The sequence below is a fragment of the Hippocampus bargibanti genome, linkage group LG02 (genome assembly GCF_051943395.1).
Source record: "Hippocampus bargibanti isolate YZ-2025 linkage group LG02, ASM5194339v1, whole genome shotgun sequence".
In the NCBI taxonomy this organism is placed as follows: domain Eukaryota; kingdom Metazoa; phylum Chordata; class Actinopteri; order Syngnathiformes; family Syngnathidae; genus Hippocampus; species Hippocampus bargibanti.
In genome coordinates, this window is record NC_142735.1 from 34,371,616 (window position 1) to 34,392,041 (window position 20,426).

The 20,426-nt window shown below is 36.8% G+C and overlaps 1 protein-coding gene across 1 annotated transcript in view; it reads right to left on the reverse strand.

Annotated features, from left to right (window-relative positions):
- Positions 1-13,938, reverse strand: part of rxfp1 (relaxin family peptide receptor 1) — a 40,836-nt gene extending 26,898 nt beyond the window's left edge. Inside the window, exons 1-2 of the mRNA XM_088991108.1 lie at positions 13,613-13,938; positions 3,716-3,856 (exon numbers count right to left, since the gene is read on the reverse strand). Of these exons, the coding sequence (XP_088847234.1) occupies positions 3,716-3,856; positions 13,613-13,688 (217 nt within the window). The 5' untranslated portion in view covers positions 13,689-13,938. The remainder of the gene's footprint in view (positions 1-3,715; positions 3,857-13,612) is intronic.
- Positions 13,939-20,426: the final 6,488 nt, after the last annotated feature.

Sequence of the window (20,426 nt, forward strand, 5' to 3'; positions counted from 1 at the left end):
CTGCAAGGTTAAAATTCCCATCAATCAGGCTCCACAAATAACCCGCACAAGCCATCTGTACACTTGATGCAAAAAGCTATCAACCCAGCTAAATAGATCACAATTGATGAGGAACAAGGTAAAATTATCGCAGAGAAAGCACCTACAAGGGATCATTCCATGATGGTGAATGGTGGTGTCACCATCATAGCTGCTGACAGCCAGCCTCAAGCACATTTCCAAATAAATGTTCATCATTCATGGTGGAACGGTATTTGGACTTAATGATCTTCATGTAGGAAAAGGCTGACTCACATAAATAAGTGGAGCCGAATAATGCAGTCAAGGAGGTCGCACATTTCCTCATGTTGGGGTACTTTTCCTGTGTGAGTAAGTTACAGAACTGTCCAAGTCTTTGAACAAGGAGTCAGCTGCTTCAACGGATGCTTCTTTTACCATCTCTCCGTCTTGGAAGGACTTATTGTTTTTAACGATGGCGTGACTCACCCGGAAAGATGCTTCGGTGGCGACTTTCGCTTTTTGAAGTATGTTGAGTGAAAAATGACTGTTGTACGGACAACTGGGATTTTAGTTCGTCCACCGTTCTCTGTCTCAGCTGGCTTTTCGGCGGGAAGTCAATGTCGTATTTTCCATGAACAGTCCGAAAATGGCGCTCCACATTTTCCCATTCCGTATGAAAGTAGTATGTTTTGCCCCCTTACTTGGTCCCGCTTTCGCACTCATTTTGATCACCATATGTTTTAGCAAAGGCTTAAAATCTGAGGTCATTCGCTGACTAGCTTGTAAATTTTGCTGCGTTTAGCGCCGTTGTTTACCCACAGGTAAAAATTCAGTTGTCATCTGAATGGTTGCCATGTATGTCAATCAAGTGACGGGACGTTTGATAGGCTGACAAATGTTTTTTTTTACTGTCACGCTGCGATCGACCAGTAGATCGCGATCGACGTAATGAGCACCCCTGCTCTAAACAGTAACCCTGTCATGATCTGGTTGCCGACCAACGGGTGGCGCTGTCGGCCCCGCCTGCACCTGCACAGGTGCTGGTCGTTCCGATCAGTGACGGACTGCCACGTTCGGATTGGCGACCAACGGGTAGCGACGTCAACACTGCCTGCATCCTCGCAGGTTCTGGTCGTTTTAATCAGTGACACTTAAAAGGACTCCCGGCATGACCATCCGGTGTCGGTTCATTGTTTGCTGCATGTTTGTTGCATGCATTGTGTATGCTGTGCATGTGTTTATTTAACCTTGGCGGACTTTTACTCATACTTTTGATACTTTGTATTTTTTCTGTTCAGATGATTTTGATGTTTTACATTTTGTTCCCGCTGACCTTTATTTTAATACAATTTGTCAAACAACCTCCTGCTCCCTCCTGCCTGCTTTTTGGGATCCGCACCCGCCATCACCACCTTGCAAACCGTGCCTCCATTTTTCGATGATACTAGTGCAGCGTGTCATACCGGAGACAAATTCCTTGTGTGTCCAGACATACTTGGCAATAAAGATGATTTTGATTCTGATTCTGAACTTCTTCATTTACAGATGACTGAGGAGCGAACATTTGGTACTGCTATATTTCTGAGCGGAAGCAGAGAGAGATGCCAAATTAAGTTCGCTGAACTAATGACGTGAGGGATAACACGTCGGAATACAAGACACAAGGTGCGAGATTCGACACCTTATACCGTTATTTTCCACACGGTCGGAAATCTGCTGGAGCTGCAGCATAGCGAAAAAGACCGGAAATTCTACCTGCCCGATCTTCTGCCATGTTGTGATAGGATAGTGGTAAGAGTAAGTGGTAAAATAAGCGTTATATAGTGATACCTCGGTTTACGAACCCTTTGGCTTACAAACTTTTCGGTTTACGAACGTTACATTTACGAAAATTTTACCTTGGCATACGAACTTTTCGTACACGGAGCTGCCTCAATGAGTGATGCGTCGTTCGCGAACGAGCCCGTTATTCTAACAACAAAATGGCAGCCGACTGTTTTTGTTCTCTATTCCCCGCCCCCAGTCTACAGTTAAAGCCATGTGATTGGTTAAGAACGCAGCAGTGAGGGGAGGTGGTTCAAAGTAAGGTCAGGGGTCAGCATGATGGGGTGTGAAAATAGCATTGACTCCTCTAGCTAAGCTTTTGCTTGCTCAAGGGCATCTCAAGTCATCAGGAAGCATATTAGCATCTCTCTAACCATGATAGAAAAAAACGACGGTCCCCAGAGACAGGCAGAGTTTCAATTTTGAATTTTGATTGAGTTCAAAGGCAGAGTGTAGATTGCAAGGTTAAAATATCCCATCAATCAGGCTCCACAAACAACCTGCACAAGCCATCTGTACACTTGATGCAAAAAGCTATCAACCCAGCTAAACAGAACACAATTGATGAGGAACTAGATAAAATTATCACAGAGAAAGCACCTACAAGGGATCATTCCTCAAGATGGTTAAAGAAGGTAACGTTCCTCATCAAGTGTTTAATGCTGAGGAAACCTGCCACTCCATTCCATCAAGCCATCAATGACCATCACAAACGTAAATGAAACGACTTTATTGTACAGTACAGTTTAATTATTTAATTATAATACCATAGCACATTGATTATACATAAAATGAGGTATAGTATAGTATAGCTTTAAGGATTAGAGAATTAGAAAGTAGAAAATTATGTTTTATGGGGACCTGGGAACGGATTATTCTCATTTGAATGGTTTCCTATAGGAAATTAATTTTTGGGATACACACTTTTCACCTTACACACTCTGTATGTGTTTTTTTTCAGTCGTCTGTATCTGCCTTATGATCATTATAATTATTTTATTTATTTATTACTGTTAATAAATAAATAAAATGTCCCCTTGAAGGAAAAAGCCGAAAGGAAAAGAAGATTACTGGTTAATTTATTTTTTAGTCATTTTTCCATTTAATTCATTTTTTGTGTGTTAAAAATAAAGATTTTGAGAACATTGGAATGCTTTATCTGTGCTTTTCTTGTGAAAATCCTGATGCGGCCCAGCCTCACCCAGACTGCCTCCAGCGGCCCCCGGGTAAATTGAGTTTGAGACCCCTGCTCTAGAACCAAAACAATGCCTTCAGATTCGGAAAAGATGCTTTCTTGTTACTCATCCAGTAATGAATATGATCCAAATAGTTCTGAAGAGGAAAGCATAAATGTTTGCAATCGATTAAAGAAGTCCTCTCGTATCAATTTGAGCCGTCAGGACTTCAATGTAGCGTCCCAGAAAATGCACAAGATGGCACACAAGCTCCGTTGGAAATGGGCTGATTTGTCAAGTGGGAATTGGTGTCAACTAGTAGCAAATAGTAGTCTTGGTGCAACACACAACGATTCACCATTGCGTTATTTATGCGTTTTCCTTTTAATTTCGCCATCAACATAAAGTTTTCAGACCAAACAAAGTACCCAAAATTCATTGTGTGTCACTTTCTCGGTCAGGGGCGTTCCTTCAGTGACGTCACGTCACCAACTCAAGGTAAAATAATAGCTATACGTGGTGGAATCTTTGTAAAATATGCTCAGTAGAAGTCATTTCAAGTGATTTGACAAATTATGGACACAACATGTCCGGAGGCGTCGGTTGTCCTTTAAAATCCAAGCAGACGGATACAATTTGATGACATTTAGATGGTTGTGGGGTGAGGGTCCGTAACCCCCAAAAAAAGGTTTTGGCTAACTGAGTAAGTGGCTCACCGCAGTTCTCCTCGTCCGCTTGGTTCCCGCAGTCATCAGCACCGTTGCAGTGCAGCAATTGGGGCAGGCACGTGCTCAGGTTGCCGCACGGGAAGTAGCCAAGAGGGCATGAAGGCGATGCTTCTAAAGTCAAGTTGGCAGCTGGAAAAAAAGCAGCGAGGGAAGACGTTAACTCATTCACTGCCAGACGAAATGTGTCCACTTAAGTGCCAGGGTTTTTGTCATTGGCACTCGAATTCCAGGACCCATAGAAAATTGAGTTTTAGGACTACATAAACATTCAATGCAGCGTCTTCTTTATAAAGCTATAAAGAAGCTATATAAAGCTTGCCCGCCCATACCTATCTGACCTTCTTCAAATTTCTATTCCCTCTCGTTCCCTCAGATCCTCTTCCTCCCTCCACCTCTGTGTGCCCCCTGCCCGTCTCAGCACGATGGGTGACAGAGCCTTCAGCTGCTCTTCCCCCAAACTCTGGAACTTCCTTCCAACATTCGTAACATCGATTCTCTTCCCATCTCAAAAGCCACTTATTTAAAATTGCTTTTTCTGTGTAGCTCTCTCTCGTGTTTCTATTTATAATTGTATTTTAGTTATTATATTATCTGTTTTTTTTTCTATGCTTATCTGTGACTGTAAAGTGTCCTTGAGAGCTTTGAAAGGTGCTTATAAATTACATGTATTATTATTATTATTATTATTATTAGTAGTAGTAGTAGTAGTAGTAGTAGTAGTATTAGAAAGCTTAGACTCTCTTCTTACATGAGAAAAAGAGTTAATTCCTAAAATATATGGGTCTGGCATTATATAAGCTTGAAATGAGGGCGACTGTGCAAAATACAATGCAATACATGCATAATGGTTGACTGACTAGCTCTCTCTCGTGTTTCTATTTATAATTGTATTTTATTTATTATATTATCTGTTTTTTTCTATGCTTATCTGTGACTGTAAAGTGTCCTTGAGAGCTTTGGAAGGCGCTTGAAAATAAAATGTATTATTGTTATTATTATTGTTTAACACCAGCTGAAGGTGGAACAAAGCGCTAACATGGGAAAAAAACAAAATGCTGCCCCTTTTGTGGAAGCATTGTGTGTCGCTTTCTCGGTCAGGGGCGTTCCCTCCGTAACGTCACTTAGGGCATTGTCATCAACTTGAAAATAAGACTTCATGAATATTCAGTGCGAGTCTTAAAAGGTAAAATATAGCTATATGCGGTGGAATCTTTGTAAAATATGCTCATTAGAAGTCATTTGAAGTGATTTTACAAATTATGGACACAACTTTTCCGGGGCGTCGGTTGTCCTTTAAGGATATTGTAGGATATTGACATAAACTAGCGCGAGCTGGAGCAAAAGTGGCGGATAATGCCCCCACATTACTCACCATGCACACCACCCAAAATGGATACAATTTCACAAGCTCTCATCTTATTTTGTATCGAACGACACGTTTGGCCATTTAGGTCAAAAGCCTTACTTTGAAAGGACAACCGACCTCTCTGACCACATTGCCCTCCTGATGAGGCGACATCAGGGGTAATAGATGTTCAGTATCTTGCTCAAGGACACTTGTATACGGTCGCAAATGGCAACACAGCAGGCGATGTACTACTGGTGACTCATTTGGTTCTTCTATTTTTTTGCAATATACTTTTGAAAAATGGAGTTGGAATTCACATTCTATTTAAATATACAGTGAGACCTCAACTTACGAACTTAATTGGTTCCCAGACAGAGTGTGTAAGGCGAAAAGTGTGTATCTCAAAAAAAAATTCCCATAGGAAACCATTATAATGGGAATAATCCGTTCCCGGGTTTGCATAAAATATACTTTTCAACTAAATAAGCCTTAAAACTACACACAACATACCTTATTCTATGTATAATAAATGTGCTATTGTATTGTAATGAAAGAAATACACTGCATTGTATCATAAAGTCACTTTATTTACATTTGTGATGGTCATTTATGGCTTGATGGAATAGCGTTGGAGGTCAAAGGGAATTGCTGTTTGGAAAGAGAGGCCCATTACATGAGGACTGTAATTAAAGAAATAAACTGTGCTGTAAAATAAAGTTTTATTGACCTTTTTGATGGTCGTTGATGACTTATGGAAGGAGAGTCACCTTCCATAAGGACTGTTGGTAACTTAACTTCTGGTGCTGTTCGCTCGTGTGCTTCCGCCGAAGATCACTCCGCCAGCCGTGGTGGGTGTGTATTATGAAAATAGTGCTTATTATAAGGTTTCATTTTCATAAATTTGACGTTTGTAAGGCGAAAAGTTTGTAAGTTAAGGTGTTTGTAAGTTGAGGTCTCACTGTATATTAAAGAAATATGTAAACCTCTTGTTATATTGCACTTTGACACACATCTAAATCAACAAAAGTGTGGGTATTATATCTCTTTTCATCAATGGATGCTACAGCTTCGTGCTTGCTTTCCAAACTTAGCTTGTATTAGATGTGTGCACATTTTCAGCATGACATCCCTGATCCATTGGTGAAAAGGACACTTTGATCCTCTCCTCAACGTCTTCAGACAACAACGAGGGTGCAGAAAATGTATATTTGTTATTTTGTAAATATTTCTTATTTTGTTTTAGTTTGTTTTGACTTCAAGATGGCGTCGCAAGAATAGCTGCCTTTACAGCAGCTCCTATATTTTGTTTTTTCTACTTGTTTCTTTGTCCTTTTGTCTTCCTTTCATAACTTTGTTGTTAATTAGGAATTTCTTAAATGTCAGACAAGTAAAGGTTATCTCATCTTACGAACTCCTTTCTCCAAAGCCAAGTTGGCATTTGAGTGACAGCTTCATTTCATGCTGCCGCCATTCCTTTCGTGTCAAATTATCCATGCCGCTAAAATTACATCTCTGCGACATTATTCACATTCATGATAACGCGCCGAGGAATGGATCTCATAGGTGCACCAAAAACTGTCAAAAAAGGCATTGCTTCGTACACAAGACCTCACAACTGTTATTTATCATGATTATATAAAATGCTATAGGAAACGCTGCCCCCTTGTGGAAGGGAGAAACATTGCCAGAGGTCTGGCCAGCGCTTTAGTCCTCATTTAATGCACCTCTCTTTCCAAACAGCAATTCCCTTTGACCTTCGACTTCCAACGCCATTCCATCAAGCCATCAATGACCATCACAAATCAGAATCAGAATCAGAATCATCTTTATTGCCAAGTATGTAGAACACACACAAATGTAAATAAAGTGACTTTATGATACAATGCAGTGTATTTCTTTAATTACAATACAATAGCACATTTATTATACATAGAATAAGGTATGTTGTGTGTAGTTTTAAGGCTTATTTAGGTTAAAAGTATATTTTATGGAAACCTGGGAACGGATTATTCCCATTTTAATGGTTTCCTATGGGAAAATTCTTTTTGAGATACAATGCAGTGTATTTCTTTAATTACAATACAATAGCACATTTATTATACATAGAATAAGGTATGTTGTGTGTAGTTTTAAGGCTTATTTAGGTTAAAAGTATATTTTATGGAAACCTGGGAACGGATTATTCCCATTTTAATGGTTTCCTATGGGAAAATTATTTTTGAGATACACACGTTTCGCCTTACACACTATGTCTGGGAACCAATTAAGTTTGTAAGTTGAGTTCTCACTGTACTTCTTAGCTTCTGTCATTCTTTGCCAGCTGAAGGGTACAATTAAGCCTTGAAACCTTTGCGACATTCAACGACAAAGCCATCAACACCTCAAGTATTCAACAGGGGCAGTCAAATTACCACTAAAGCAATCGGATGAGCAATTTACGGCATTACGATGAATCTGAGGATTTCAAAAATGGATTTTCTCTGCAAGGATAGATAGCGATGCATATACAGGTAACATCTGATTTACAACCGGTGCGAGTACGGCCGCCAGACTGCTGGGACTGCTACGGTGGCAGCCCGACAACGCTGTTGAGATGCATTTGGTAGAACGAATAAAGACTCGAGATGGTCCTTCTTGAGTAGAATGTTGATTTGCCGGAGCACAGAGAGCAACAGCTTCTCTCAGCATTGTATAAGAACATTAGTGTCAAAGGACCATATGTAGCGTTGTGGCTGCGTTGCCAGATCCGCTCAACATTCAACATGCCTCATTTATCTTAAAGGACAACCGACACCATTTTTTGGGGGGGTTTTCTAACTGACATCAGAAAAACGTCTTATAGGATCTAAAATACCCAAAACACACAGTAGGATATTTTTATTTTAAGAAGGGGGCGGGACCTTCTGAAACTCGGCATCTCCAAGGTTATTTTGAAGTAGATTTGGGACACTTTAACTCATTTTTCGGTGTTTTGCATTTGACTAAAAATATCATACTGAGTGTTTTGGGTATTTTAGATGCTATAAAACGTTTTTCTGATGCCAGTTAGGAAACAAAAAATGGTGTCGGCTGTCCTTTAACCAATCCGAAAACAGTCACGCTTGGCTCAGTTCAATGTGTTTTTTTTTCTTCTTCTCCCCAATGTCCCTCACGGATACAGGCGTCTATTATAATTGCTTGATTTTAAGAAACCGCTTTCCCAATGCTGTGTTGATAATGTTTTGTTTCTTGTCATTGTCCTCGATAGGGATACGGGCTGGTTGCGGCACTCTGGGGAGGCCTGCTGTTCAAAGAGATTAAGGTAAAAAAAAAAAAAAAAAACTGTAGAATGTGGTCATACATAGGTATGAATGCATTTTCAACGCTGTGCTCCATTTGCTTCTTTGGTCTCACCTTCCTTCTATGAGACTGTTGCTCATCTACAAAATACGCTTTCCTTCATACTTTGTCGCTTCTCCTTCCTCTCTTTTTATTTCTTTATGTTTCCGCTTCTTTCCACATCATCCGTGACCTCCTGCTCCCTTCTTGGGAGTTTTATTTTTTCTTCCTTCCAGCTAATCTTGTTTTCTGTTTGCCTATTGTAGATCTTTGTTTACTTCGTTGTATACTTTGCGGAATCAGAAAGCCTTTAAAGGACAACCGACATCACTTTTTTGGTTCCTGACGTCAGAAAAACGTTTTAAAGCATCTAAAATACCCAAAACACTCAGTATGATATTTTTAGTCAAATGCAAAACACCAATAAAAATGACTTAAAGTGTCTAAAATCTACAAAAAAAATGAACCCGGAAGTGGCTAGTTTCAGAAGGTCCCGCCCCCTTGTTCGTGACGTCACGCCAGGACGTCTTGCGTTGCTGGAGAATCAAAACAATGGCTTCAGATTGGGAGAATATGCTTTCTTGTTACTCATCCAGTTATGAATATGATTTAAATAGTTCTGAAGAGGAAAGCATACATGTTTGCAATCGATTAAAAAATTTATTCCGTGCCATTTTGAGGCAATAGGGTGGGGAAAATGTAGCACTAAAAAAGAGGTAGAAAATGGCGACAAAGCTCCGTGTAATCAGCCTGTGGAAACGGGCTGATTAATTCCTCCTCCACGGAGCTTTGTCGCCCTCTTCTGCCTCTTTTGGGTGCAACACAAAGTTTTCAGACCAAACAAGTCCAGCAAAATGCATTGACGTGATGGAAAGACTGCTACAATGTGTCCTTTTTTCGGTCAAGGGCGTTCCTTTAGTGACGTCACGTACGGACTCGTCACCAACTCAAAAACAAGACTTCCGGAATATTCAGCGCGAGTCTTAAAAGGTAAAATATAGCTATATGCGGTGGCATCTTTGGAAAATACGCTCAGTCAAAGTCATTTGAAGCCATTTTACAAATTATGGACACAACTTGTCCGGGGGCGTCGGTTGTCCTTTAAAAAAACATTTTTAACCTTCTGGCAATAAAAAAAGACCGTTTGAATCCGTTTGATCGTTCCATCGTATTACACATTTTGTGTATTGAAAACCAATTATGGATTGGGTGCTATTCCCTCGTCATTTAATTGGTGGGTAGGTTAATTGCTACTTAACGTGATTGCGCAGCTTTGAAATAACAGTGATGTGTGTTGAAAATCAATTAGAGGTCTGAAGTGGCATCGAAAGGTTGGATTTAATGAGAATGAGAAATTAAAAGCAATAGATGTCAATCATTCGGTCAGAACCTTATTAAATCTGGTTTAAATACAAACGGTCATCACAATTTACAGGACATTTGTTGGATTTGCAAAAGGCTAGAAAGGTACAATTTGTTAACCCTGCTGTTGTCTTTGGGTCAAAATGACCCGATACTGTGTTAAAAATGGCCCCCCAAAAAAATCACCCGAAATGATTTTTTTACCTGCAATTTTACTATACTATACTACACTATACTATACTATACTTTCTATTGGCAATTTAGCTCGCTACCTACCTAGCTATCTATCAATTTGCTATTTAGCTCACTATCTGGCTATCTACCTAGCTATCTATCTATTTGCTATTTAGCTCGCTGTCTATCTATCTATTTGCTATTTAGCTCGCTATATATCTATTTGCTATTTAGCTCGCTATCTATCTATCTATTTGCTATTTAGCTCGCTATCTATCTATCTATTTGCTATTTAGCTCGCTATCTATCTATTTGCTATTTAGCTCGCTATTTATCTATCTATTTGCTATTTAGCTCGCTATCTATCTATCTATTTGCTATTTAGCTCGCTATCTATCTATTTGCTATTTAGCTCGCTATCTATCCATCTATTTGCTATTTAGCTCGCTATCTATCCATCTATTTGCTATTTAGCTCGCTATCTATCTATTTGCTATTTAGCTCGCTATCTATCCATCTATTTGCTATTTAGCTCGCTATCTATCCATCTATTTGCTATTTAGCTCACAATCTATCTATCTATTTGCTATTTAGCTCACAATCTATCTATCTATTTGCTATTTAGCTCGCTATCTATCTATATATTTGCTATTTAGCTCGCAATCTATCTATCTATTTGCTATTTAGCTCGCTATCTATCTATCTATTTGCTATTTAGCTCGATATCTATCGGTCTATTTGCTATTTAGCTCGCTATCTATCCATCTATTTGCTATTTAGCTCGCTATCTATCCATCTATTTGCTATTTAGCTCGCAATCTATCTATCTATTTGCTATTTAGCTCGCTATCTATCTATCTATTTGCTATTTAGCTCGCTATCTATCTATCTATTTGCTATTTAGCTCGCAATCTATCTATCTATTTGCTATTTAGCTCGCTATCTATCTATCTATTTGCTATTTAGCTCGCTATCTATCGGTCTATTTGCTATTTAGCTTGCTATCTATCTATCTATTTGCTATTTAGCTCGCTATCTATCTATTTGCTATTTAGCTCGCAATCTATCTATCTATTTGCTATTTAACTCGCTATCTATCTATTCGCTATTTAGCTCACAATCTATCTACCTATTTGCTATTTAGCTCGCAATCTATCTATCTATTTGCTATTTAGCTCGCTATCTATCTATATATTTGCTATTTAGCTCGCAATCTATCTATCTATTTGCTATTTAGCTCGCTATCTATCTATCTATTTGCTATTTAGCTCAATATCTATCGGTCTATTTGCTATTTAGCTCGCTATCTATCTATCTATTTGCTATTTAGCTCGCTATCTATCCATCTATTTGCTATTTAGCTCGCAATCTATCTATCTATTTGCTATTTAGCTCGCTATCTATCTATCTATTTGCTATTTAGCTCGCTATCTATCTATCTATTTGCTATTTAGCTCGCAATCTATCTATCTATTTGCTATTTAGCTCGCTATCTATCTATCTATTTGCTATTTAGCTCGCTATCTATCGGTCTATTTGCTATTTCGCTTGCTATCTATCTATCTATTTGCTATTTAGCTCGTTATCTATCTATTTGCTATTTAGCTCGCAATCTATCTATCTATTTGCTATTTAACTCGCTATCTATCTATCTATTTGCTATTTAGCTCACAATCTATCTATCTATTTGCTATTTAGCTCGCAATCTATCTATCTATTTGCTATTTAGCTCACTATCTATCTATATATTTGCTATTTAGCTCGCAATCTATCTATCTATTTGCTATTTAGCTCGCTATCTATCTATCTATTTGCTATTTAGCTCAATATCTATCGGTCTATTTGCTATTTAGCTCGCTATCTATCTATCTATTTGCTATTTAGCTCGCTATCTATCCATCTATTTGCTATTTAGCTCGCAATCTATCTATCTATTTGCTATTTAGCTCGCTATCTATCTATCTATCTATTTGCTATTTAGCTCGCTATCTATCTATCTATTTGCTATTTAGCTCGCAATCTATCTATCTATTTGCTATTTAGCTCGCTATCTATCTATCTATTTGCTATTTAGCTCGCTATCTATCTATTTGCTATTTAGTTCGCTATCTATCTATCTGCTATTTAGCTCGCTATCTATCTATCTATCTATCTATCTATCTATCTATCTATCTATCTATCTATCTATCTATCTATCTAGCTCACTGGCTGGCTATCTATTTGCTATCTATTTGAAATCTAGCTGGTCAGATGGCTATCTAGCTGGCTATCTATTAGTTATAGCTACCTATTCGACAGCTTTCTATCTATTTGAGTTATTTCCGGGTTGAGTGAACGCTGGCGTGTGTGGCTGCCGCTGCTCACCCACATAAAAACTGATCCTGTGACTGTGAAGTGACCTTGAAAGTTTTGAAAGGTGCTTAGAAATTAAATGGATTATTATTATGATCTGCCAAAAATTAAGAAAATTATTAGTTTAAACTGTAATAAAGAACTCGCTCACATATTTTCATTGTTTTTAACTCTAATTACAGGCAGAAAATCCCCTCATATTTCGAAAATTAAAAATTCCATTATTTACTTATTATTGTCATAGATCAATAATCTATACATCATTTGAAAGCTATTTAAATGCACTTTAATATGGTATTAGAAAATGTGTGATGAATTATTATTGGAAAATGTTTGTCACATCCCTATATATAGGCCACGTCACTAAAGTTAAATGTCAATGTGGCACCTTAAAGGACAACCGACGCCTCTAGACAAGTTGTGAGCATAATTTGTGAAATCACTTCAAATGACTTTGACTGAGCATATTTTACAAAGATTCCACCGCATATAGCTAGATTTTACGTTTTAATACTCGCGCTGAATATACAGGAAGTCTTGTTTTCGAGTTGATGACGATGCCTGACGTGACGTCACTGAAGGAACGCCCCTGACTGACTGACTGACCTGACTGAGAAAGCGACACACAGTGCATTTTTGGGTACTTTGTTTGGTCCGAAAACACATAAATAACGCGATGGTGTATCGTTGTGTGTTGCACCAAGACTACTATTTGATACTAGTTGACACAAATTCCCAGCAGACACATCAGTCCATTTCCAACAGAACTTGGGTGCTATCTTGTTCATTTTCTGGGACGCTACATTGGAGTCCTGACAGCTCGAATTGTTACGGACGGACTTCTTTAATCGATTGCAAACATTTATGCTTTCCTCTTCAGAACTATTTGAATCATATTCATAACTGGATTAGTAACAAGAAAGCATCTTTTCCGAATCTGAAGCCATTGTTTTGATTCTAGAGCAAGGCAAAGACGTCCTGACGTGACGTCACGAACAAGGAGGCGGGACCTTCTGAAACTCGCCATCTCTGGGGTCATTTTGAAGTAGTTTTGGGACACTTTAACTCATTTTTATTGGTGTTTTGCATTAGACTAAAAATAGCATACTGCGTGTTTTGGGTATTTTAGATGCTATAAAACGTTTTTCTCGTGTCAGTTAGGAACAAAAAAAATGGCGTCGGTTGTCCTTCAACTTTATTAGCATTATTAGCTAATGATTAGCTCAAAACGTTACCTCCTGACATGAAAAGCAATCGAAATCAATTTAGTTAGAAACCCACACACTAACACGACAATATATCAATAAAAGCAAGAGAAAAGTTGAACTAACCCAACACGTCACAAGCCACCACGAGGAGAAGGTAAAGTTGAGCTCCGCCACTTGACCATCCATCGATTATCACCATCGTCACTTGTCGTCGTGGTTCGTTCCTCCCACCCACAAAAAAAGTCAAGAGCAAGACGACGTGACTCTTGAGATGGCGAAACAAAACGGCGGCTTGGCACAGCAACCTGCTGGCTGGTTGATGTGCTCGCTCGAAAGCGACTGAGAGAGGGGGGGTCCATGACGCACGGGAAGGGAGGCGCCAAACACGTTTGTTGGGGGGCTTCGTGCAAGGAGGGGTATGAAGAAAAACACCTTCGGGTGCTGCGGTTGTTGTTCATGCTGCTTACCATTAGTGATGACAATTCCTGCTCTTTTAAGAGAGCCGGTTCTTTTGGCTCGGCTCACTCAAAAGATCCGGCTTTTTTGGCTCCTGAGTGGCTCCTCTGTTTGTTTGTTTGTTTGTTTTTTGCTTAAATTAATTAACTATATCAAAAATCATGTAAAATTAAGTAAAAATCGAATTACTCATAAAAAAATACACTATATCATATGTATATTTTTTTTATATGGCTTGATTTTTATGTGCACAGAGAGCATCCACTAACTTGACTCTCTTTTAAGAGAGCCGGTTCTTTTGGCTCGGCTTACTAAAAAGATCCGGCTTTTTTGGCTCCTGAGTGGCTCCTGTTTGTTTGTTTGTTTGTTTGTTTTTTGCTTAAATTAATTAACTATATCAAAAATCATGTAAAATTAAGTAAAAATCGAATTACTCATAAAAAAATACACTATATCATATGTATATTTTTTTTATATGGCTTGATTTTTATGTGCACAGAGAGCATCCACTAACTTGACTCTCTTTTAAGAGAGCCGGTTCTTTTGGCTCGGCTTACTAAAAAGATCCGGCTTTTTTGGCTCCTGAGTGGCTCCTCTGTTTGTTTGTTTGTTTGTTTGTTTTTTGCTTAAATTAATTAACTATATCAAAAATCATGTGAAATTGTGTAAAAATCGAATTACTCATAAAAAAATACACTATATCATATTTTTTTATATGGCTTGATTTTTATGTGCACAGAGAGCATCCACTAACTTGACTCTCTTTTAAGAGAGCCGGTTCTTTTGGCTCGGCTTACTAAAAAGATCCGGCTTTTTTGGCTCCTGAGTGGCTCCTCTGTTTGTTTGTTTGTTTTTTTGCTTAAATTAATTAACTATATCAAAAATCATGTAAAATTATGTAAAAATCGAATTACTCATTAAAAAACCCTGACATAAAAATAAATAAATAAAAAAAGAGAAATAAATAATTACAATATACAAAAATTAAAATAAATATGAACAAAAATGTGAAAATATATTTTTTTTTACAATTTTAAACATTTTAAATTTAAAAAATAAACATTTAAAAATGACAACATTACATTATAAATTTTCAACATTACAAAATTAAAACATTAAAATATTTTAAAACTGAAAAAAATTAAAAAAAATAAAAAGTTAAAAATAAATAAGTGAATAAAAAATAAAAAATTAAACATTTAAAAAATTAAACATTTAAAATTTTAAAATTTTAAAAATGTAAACATTTTAAATGTATTTTTTTACAATTATAAACATTTTAAATAAAAAAATAAACATTTAACAATGACAAAATTACATTACAAAATTCCAAAATTAAAACATTAAAATATTTTAAAACTTAAAAAAATTAAAAAAGTTAAAAGAAATAAAATAAAATAAATAATAAATTAAAACGTTACAAAAATTACATTAAAAAGTTTAAAATAAATAAATAAATAAAAAATACTAAAATAAAAAAGTAAACATTTAAAGAATTAAACATTTCAAATTTTAAAAAATTAAAAATGTAAAAATTTTACATTTATTTTTTTTACAATTTTAAACATTTTAAATAAAAAAATAAACATTTAAAAATGACAACATCACAGAATTGCAAAATTACAAAATTAAAACATTAAAATATTTTAAAACTTAAAAAAATCAAAAAGTTAAAAAAATAAATTTAAAAAATATAAAATTAAAACGTTAAAAAAATTAAGTTAAAAATGAATAAATAAATAAATAAATAAAACATTTAAAAAGTAAACATTTACAATTTAAAAACATTTAAAATGTAAACATTTTAAATTTATTTTTTTTACAACTTTAAACATTTTAAATAAAAAAAATAAACATTAAAAAATTACAAAATTACAACTACAAAATTGCAAAATTACAAAATTAAAACATTAAAAAATTTTACAACTTAAAAAAATAAAAAAGTTTAAAAAATAAATAAAACATTAAAAAAATAAACATTTACAATAAAAAAAAAATAAATTTGAAAAAATTAAAAAGTTAAACAATTAAACAATTTAAAATTAAAAAATTAAAATTCTCTGAACTCATAGACCACCCGTGTCAAAGTGACGGTGTTGAGCAGAGGTCTGGCAACGCCACTTCTGTCTATTAGGGATATATATATAGAGCCAGAGCTACCGGCACAACTTTAGTTCGCTGACGAAGCTTTTCGGATGAGGATCAAAACGTCCGACACCTTCAAAGAAGTACAGATGACGGCTGAAGAAACCTTTTCATCAAGCCACCCTCGAATGTATGTCGACAGAAGGTAAAAGCCTACATCTGTTTTTACCCAAATAAGCATCTCAAATCACTGAACACAGTCTCTTAGAAAAGTGTGAAATGTAGAATCTGAGTTGGACATTCACTGCTCCCAAAAATGCACGACAACGACTTTCCGTGTTCTTAACAAAATGGTGTCTCTGCAATATCTCGCCTTCACTAGATTCTACCTAAAAGGCAAACGAAATGCTTTGTATTCAATTTTATGTGAGATGTCAACAAATACATAAATCTGTAGACTGTTGGCGGCTTGGGGCGACGTTTTATTCAAGTGCAATGGGGCAAGCTGAAGCTCATAGCCCATGTTAGCTTGTCAATTAGCTTTCATCCTTCGCCCACGTCGGAACAAAATCGACGCTTTGTGGGGCTTCTAAATCTGATCGCCATTTTGTTGTTGTTGTTGTTTACGCCCACTGGGAGATAAGCTCTTGTGCAGTTGTTTTTAAAAGACATTTTACAGTCTGTCACAATAAATTGGAAGAGCCAAGGGAGTACATTTGACAGCCACCGATTGGAGTCTTTTAAAAAAATTCATCCGCAAGCTATAGAGCGCATTGGGGGAAAAAAAAATCTCTCGGTTTAGAGGATTATTTTGATCTCACCATATTCACAGAATATGGTGAGATCATAGAATTCATAGAATTGTTGTTGTTTTTTTTAACAGCAAATACAAATTATTTTAGCATTGGTTTCTGGTACAGTGATACCTCAGTTTTACGAACCCCTTGGTTTATGAATTTCACTTTACGAGAGAGAGAGAGAGACAGACAGACAGAGTGAGTAATATGCCCAAAAATGGCATCAAATCAAAATAACGGACTTCCTGCTCAGTTTCAGGTATGGATCTTTTTGCCCTTCTTATACCATAGCAACATTTTCCTGTTAATAGCTGAAAGTCATCAATCATTTGCTAATTAATTTTCCCTTTCTTTCCATGCTGTATTATTAATTGCATTCATGGTGTATTATTAATTAAATTTCATCTTCATACCGGGTGGTTTTTTCATGAATTTATTGAATTGGGCGAAGGAAAAAAAAAATATTTAATCACAGTCAATAATTCCGTTTGAATGTAAAAAGGAAATTCTCCATAGACTAACAAATGTGTTTGTGTGTGTGTGAGTTTGTATGACTAGTCTTGTGAGGACCACTAAGATTTTATACCATACGTAGTGAGGACATTTCTGACAAGTGAGGACCTTTTGGCCGGTCCTCACGAGTTTTTCATTCTAAAGGCTTCTAGAGGGTCTATATATGCATCTGTTAAAGTGTCACAAAGGTCCTCACAAATTCACCCAAAATGATTTTTTTTGGTGTGTATTTTCATTTCACTTGGATACACACACTTTTTACTCACTGTGTGTGTTTATGTGTGTGTGTGTGTGTGTGTGTGTGTGTGTGTGTGTGTGTGTGTGTGTGTGTGTGTGTGTGTGTGTGTGTGTGTGTGTGTGTGTGGTTAATGAGAGGAAAAAGTTCATACCATAAAAAGTAAAATGATAGTTTAACCAAATTCACGACAAAAGTGAGGACTTTGAATGTACCCATTCAGAGTCCTCACTCCTGCTATTATTTAAGTTTCAGTCCACTTTTTATTTCTTTGTTTTTAAAGAAGTTCAAGTGGGAAATGGGGTGACATTTAGTATTTAAATGTAACAATAGTTCTCTAAATTTATCAGCAACCGTGGTCCTCACTCCTTATCTGGAGTTATCCGGACCTCACAAAACCATTGAAACAGGAATGTGTATGCGTTAATGTATGTGTGTGTTTGTATGACTGGTCTTCTGAGGACCACTAAGATTTTATGCCATACGTAGTGAGGACATTTCTGACAAGTGAGGACCTTTTGGCCGGTCCTCACGAGTTTTTCATTCTAAAGGCTTTTAGAGGGTCTATATATGCATCTGTTAAAGTGTCACAAAGGTCCTCACAAATTCACCCAAAATGATTTTTTTGGTGTCTATTTTCATTTCACTTGGATACACACACTTTTTACTCACTGTGTGTGTTTATGTGTGTGTGTGTGTGTGTGTGTGTGTGTGTGTGTGTGTGTGTGTGTGTGTGTGTGTGTGTGTGTGTGTGTGTGTGTGTGTGTGTGTGTGTGTGTGTGTGTGTGTGTGTGTGTGTGTGTGTGTGTGTGGTTAATGAGAGGAAAAAGTTCATACCATAAAAAGTAAAATGATAGTTTAACCAAATTCACCACAAAAGTGAGGACTTTGAATGTACCCATTCAGAGTCCTCACTCCTGCTATTATTTAAGTTTCAGTCCACTTTTTATTTCTTTGTTTTGAAAGAAGTTCAAGTGGGAAATGGGGTGACATTTAGTATTTAAATGTAACAATAGTTCTCTAAATTTATCAGCAACCGTGGTCCTCACTCCTTATCTGGAGTTATCCGGACCTCACAAAACCATTGAAACAGGAATGTGTATGCGTTAATGTATGTGTGTGTTTGTATGACTAGTCTTGTGAGGACCACTAAGATTTTATACCATACGTAGTGAGGACATTTCTGACAAGTGAGGACCTTTTGGCCGGTCCTCATGAGTTTTTCATTCTAAAGGCTTTTAGAGGTTCTATATATGCATCTGTTAAAGTGTCACAAAGGTCCTCACAAATTCACCCAAAATGATTTTTTTTGGTGTGTATTTTCATTTCACTTGGATACACACACTTTTTACTCACTGTGTGTGTTTATGTGTGTGTGTGTGTGTGTGTGTGTGTGTGTGTGTGTGTGTGTGTGTGTGTGTGTGTGTGTGTGTGTGGTTAATGAGAGGAAAAAGTTCATACCATAAAAAGTAAAATGATAGTTTAACCAAATTCACCACAAGTGTGAGGACTTTGAATGTACCCATTCAGAGTCCTCACTCCTGCTATTATTTAAGTTTCAGTCCACTTTTTATTTCTTTGTTTTTAAAGAAGTTCAAGTGGGAAATGGGGTGACATTTAGTATTTAAATGTAACAATAGTTCTCTAAATTTATCAGCAACCGTGGTCCTCACTCCTTATCTGGAGTTATCCGGACCTCACAAAACCATTGAAACAGGAATGTGTATGCGTTAATGTATGTGTGTGTTTGTATGACTGGTCTTCTGAGGACCACTAAGATTTTATGCCATACGTAGTGAGGACATTTCTGACAAGTGAGGACCTTTTGGCCGGTCCTCACGAGTTTTTCATTCTAAAGGCTTTTAGAGGGTCTATATATGCATCTGTTAAAGTGTCACAAAGGTCCTCACAAATTCACCCAAAATGATTTTTTTGGTGTGTATTTTCATTTCACTTGGATACACACACTTTTTACTCACTGTGTGTGTTTATGTGTGTGTGTGTGTGTGTGTGGTTAATGAGAGGTCTCCACTGCAAGACTGATAAAAGCAAATCCAATCCAATCCAATCCAAAACATTCATACCACAAAAAGTAAAATGATATTTTAACCAAATTCACCGCAAGGGTGAGGACTTTGAATGTACCCATTCAGAGTCCTCACTTCTGCTTTATTTCAGTTCCAGTCTTTTTATTTAAAAAAGCAGTTTTTAAAAAAGCTATAAGTGGGAAATGGGGTGACATTTAGTCTTCGAATGTTACACTAGTTCTCTAAATTTATCAGCAATGGTGGTCCTCACACCTTATCTGGAGTTATCCGGACCTCACAAAAGCGTTTAAACAGGAATGTGTGTGTGTGTGTGTGTGTGTGTGTGTGTGTGTGTGTGTGTGTGTGTGTGTGTGTGTGTGTGTGTGTGTGTGTGTGAGTGTGCGCGCGCGTGTGTGCGGTCGTTCAAGTCATTTCACAATCAACAAAACCACTTATCGACAAGACTGATTATTATCTCAATGGAAACGGTCAAGTGATGTAGTCATTTCAGCTTGAAAACAAAGAATATTACAATGATTTGTAATCAACACAAAAGTGTTTCTGCTATTGCTTTGTCCAAAGATGATTGGCTACTTTTTGTTTACAAGGATATATGTCGTCGTACTACAGTATGAGTGAATTTTGTTTTACGACTATTAGAGCGTAAATAAATATAACTCAAATAGAAAGAAAGCTAGCTAGCTAGCTATTAGCTAGCTCATAGATAGCTAGCAAGATAGCTAGCTTGATAGATAACTGGAATAAACATTACTAATCTGTTAGGGCTCAACCCGGAATAACTCGAATAGATAGAAAGTTAGCTA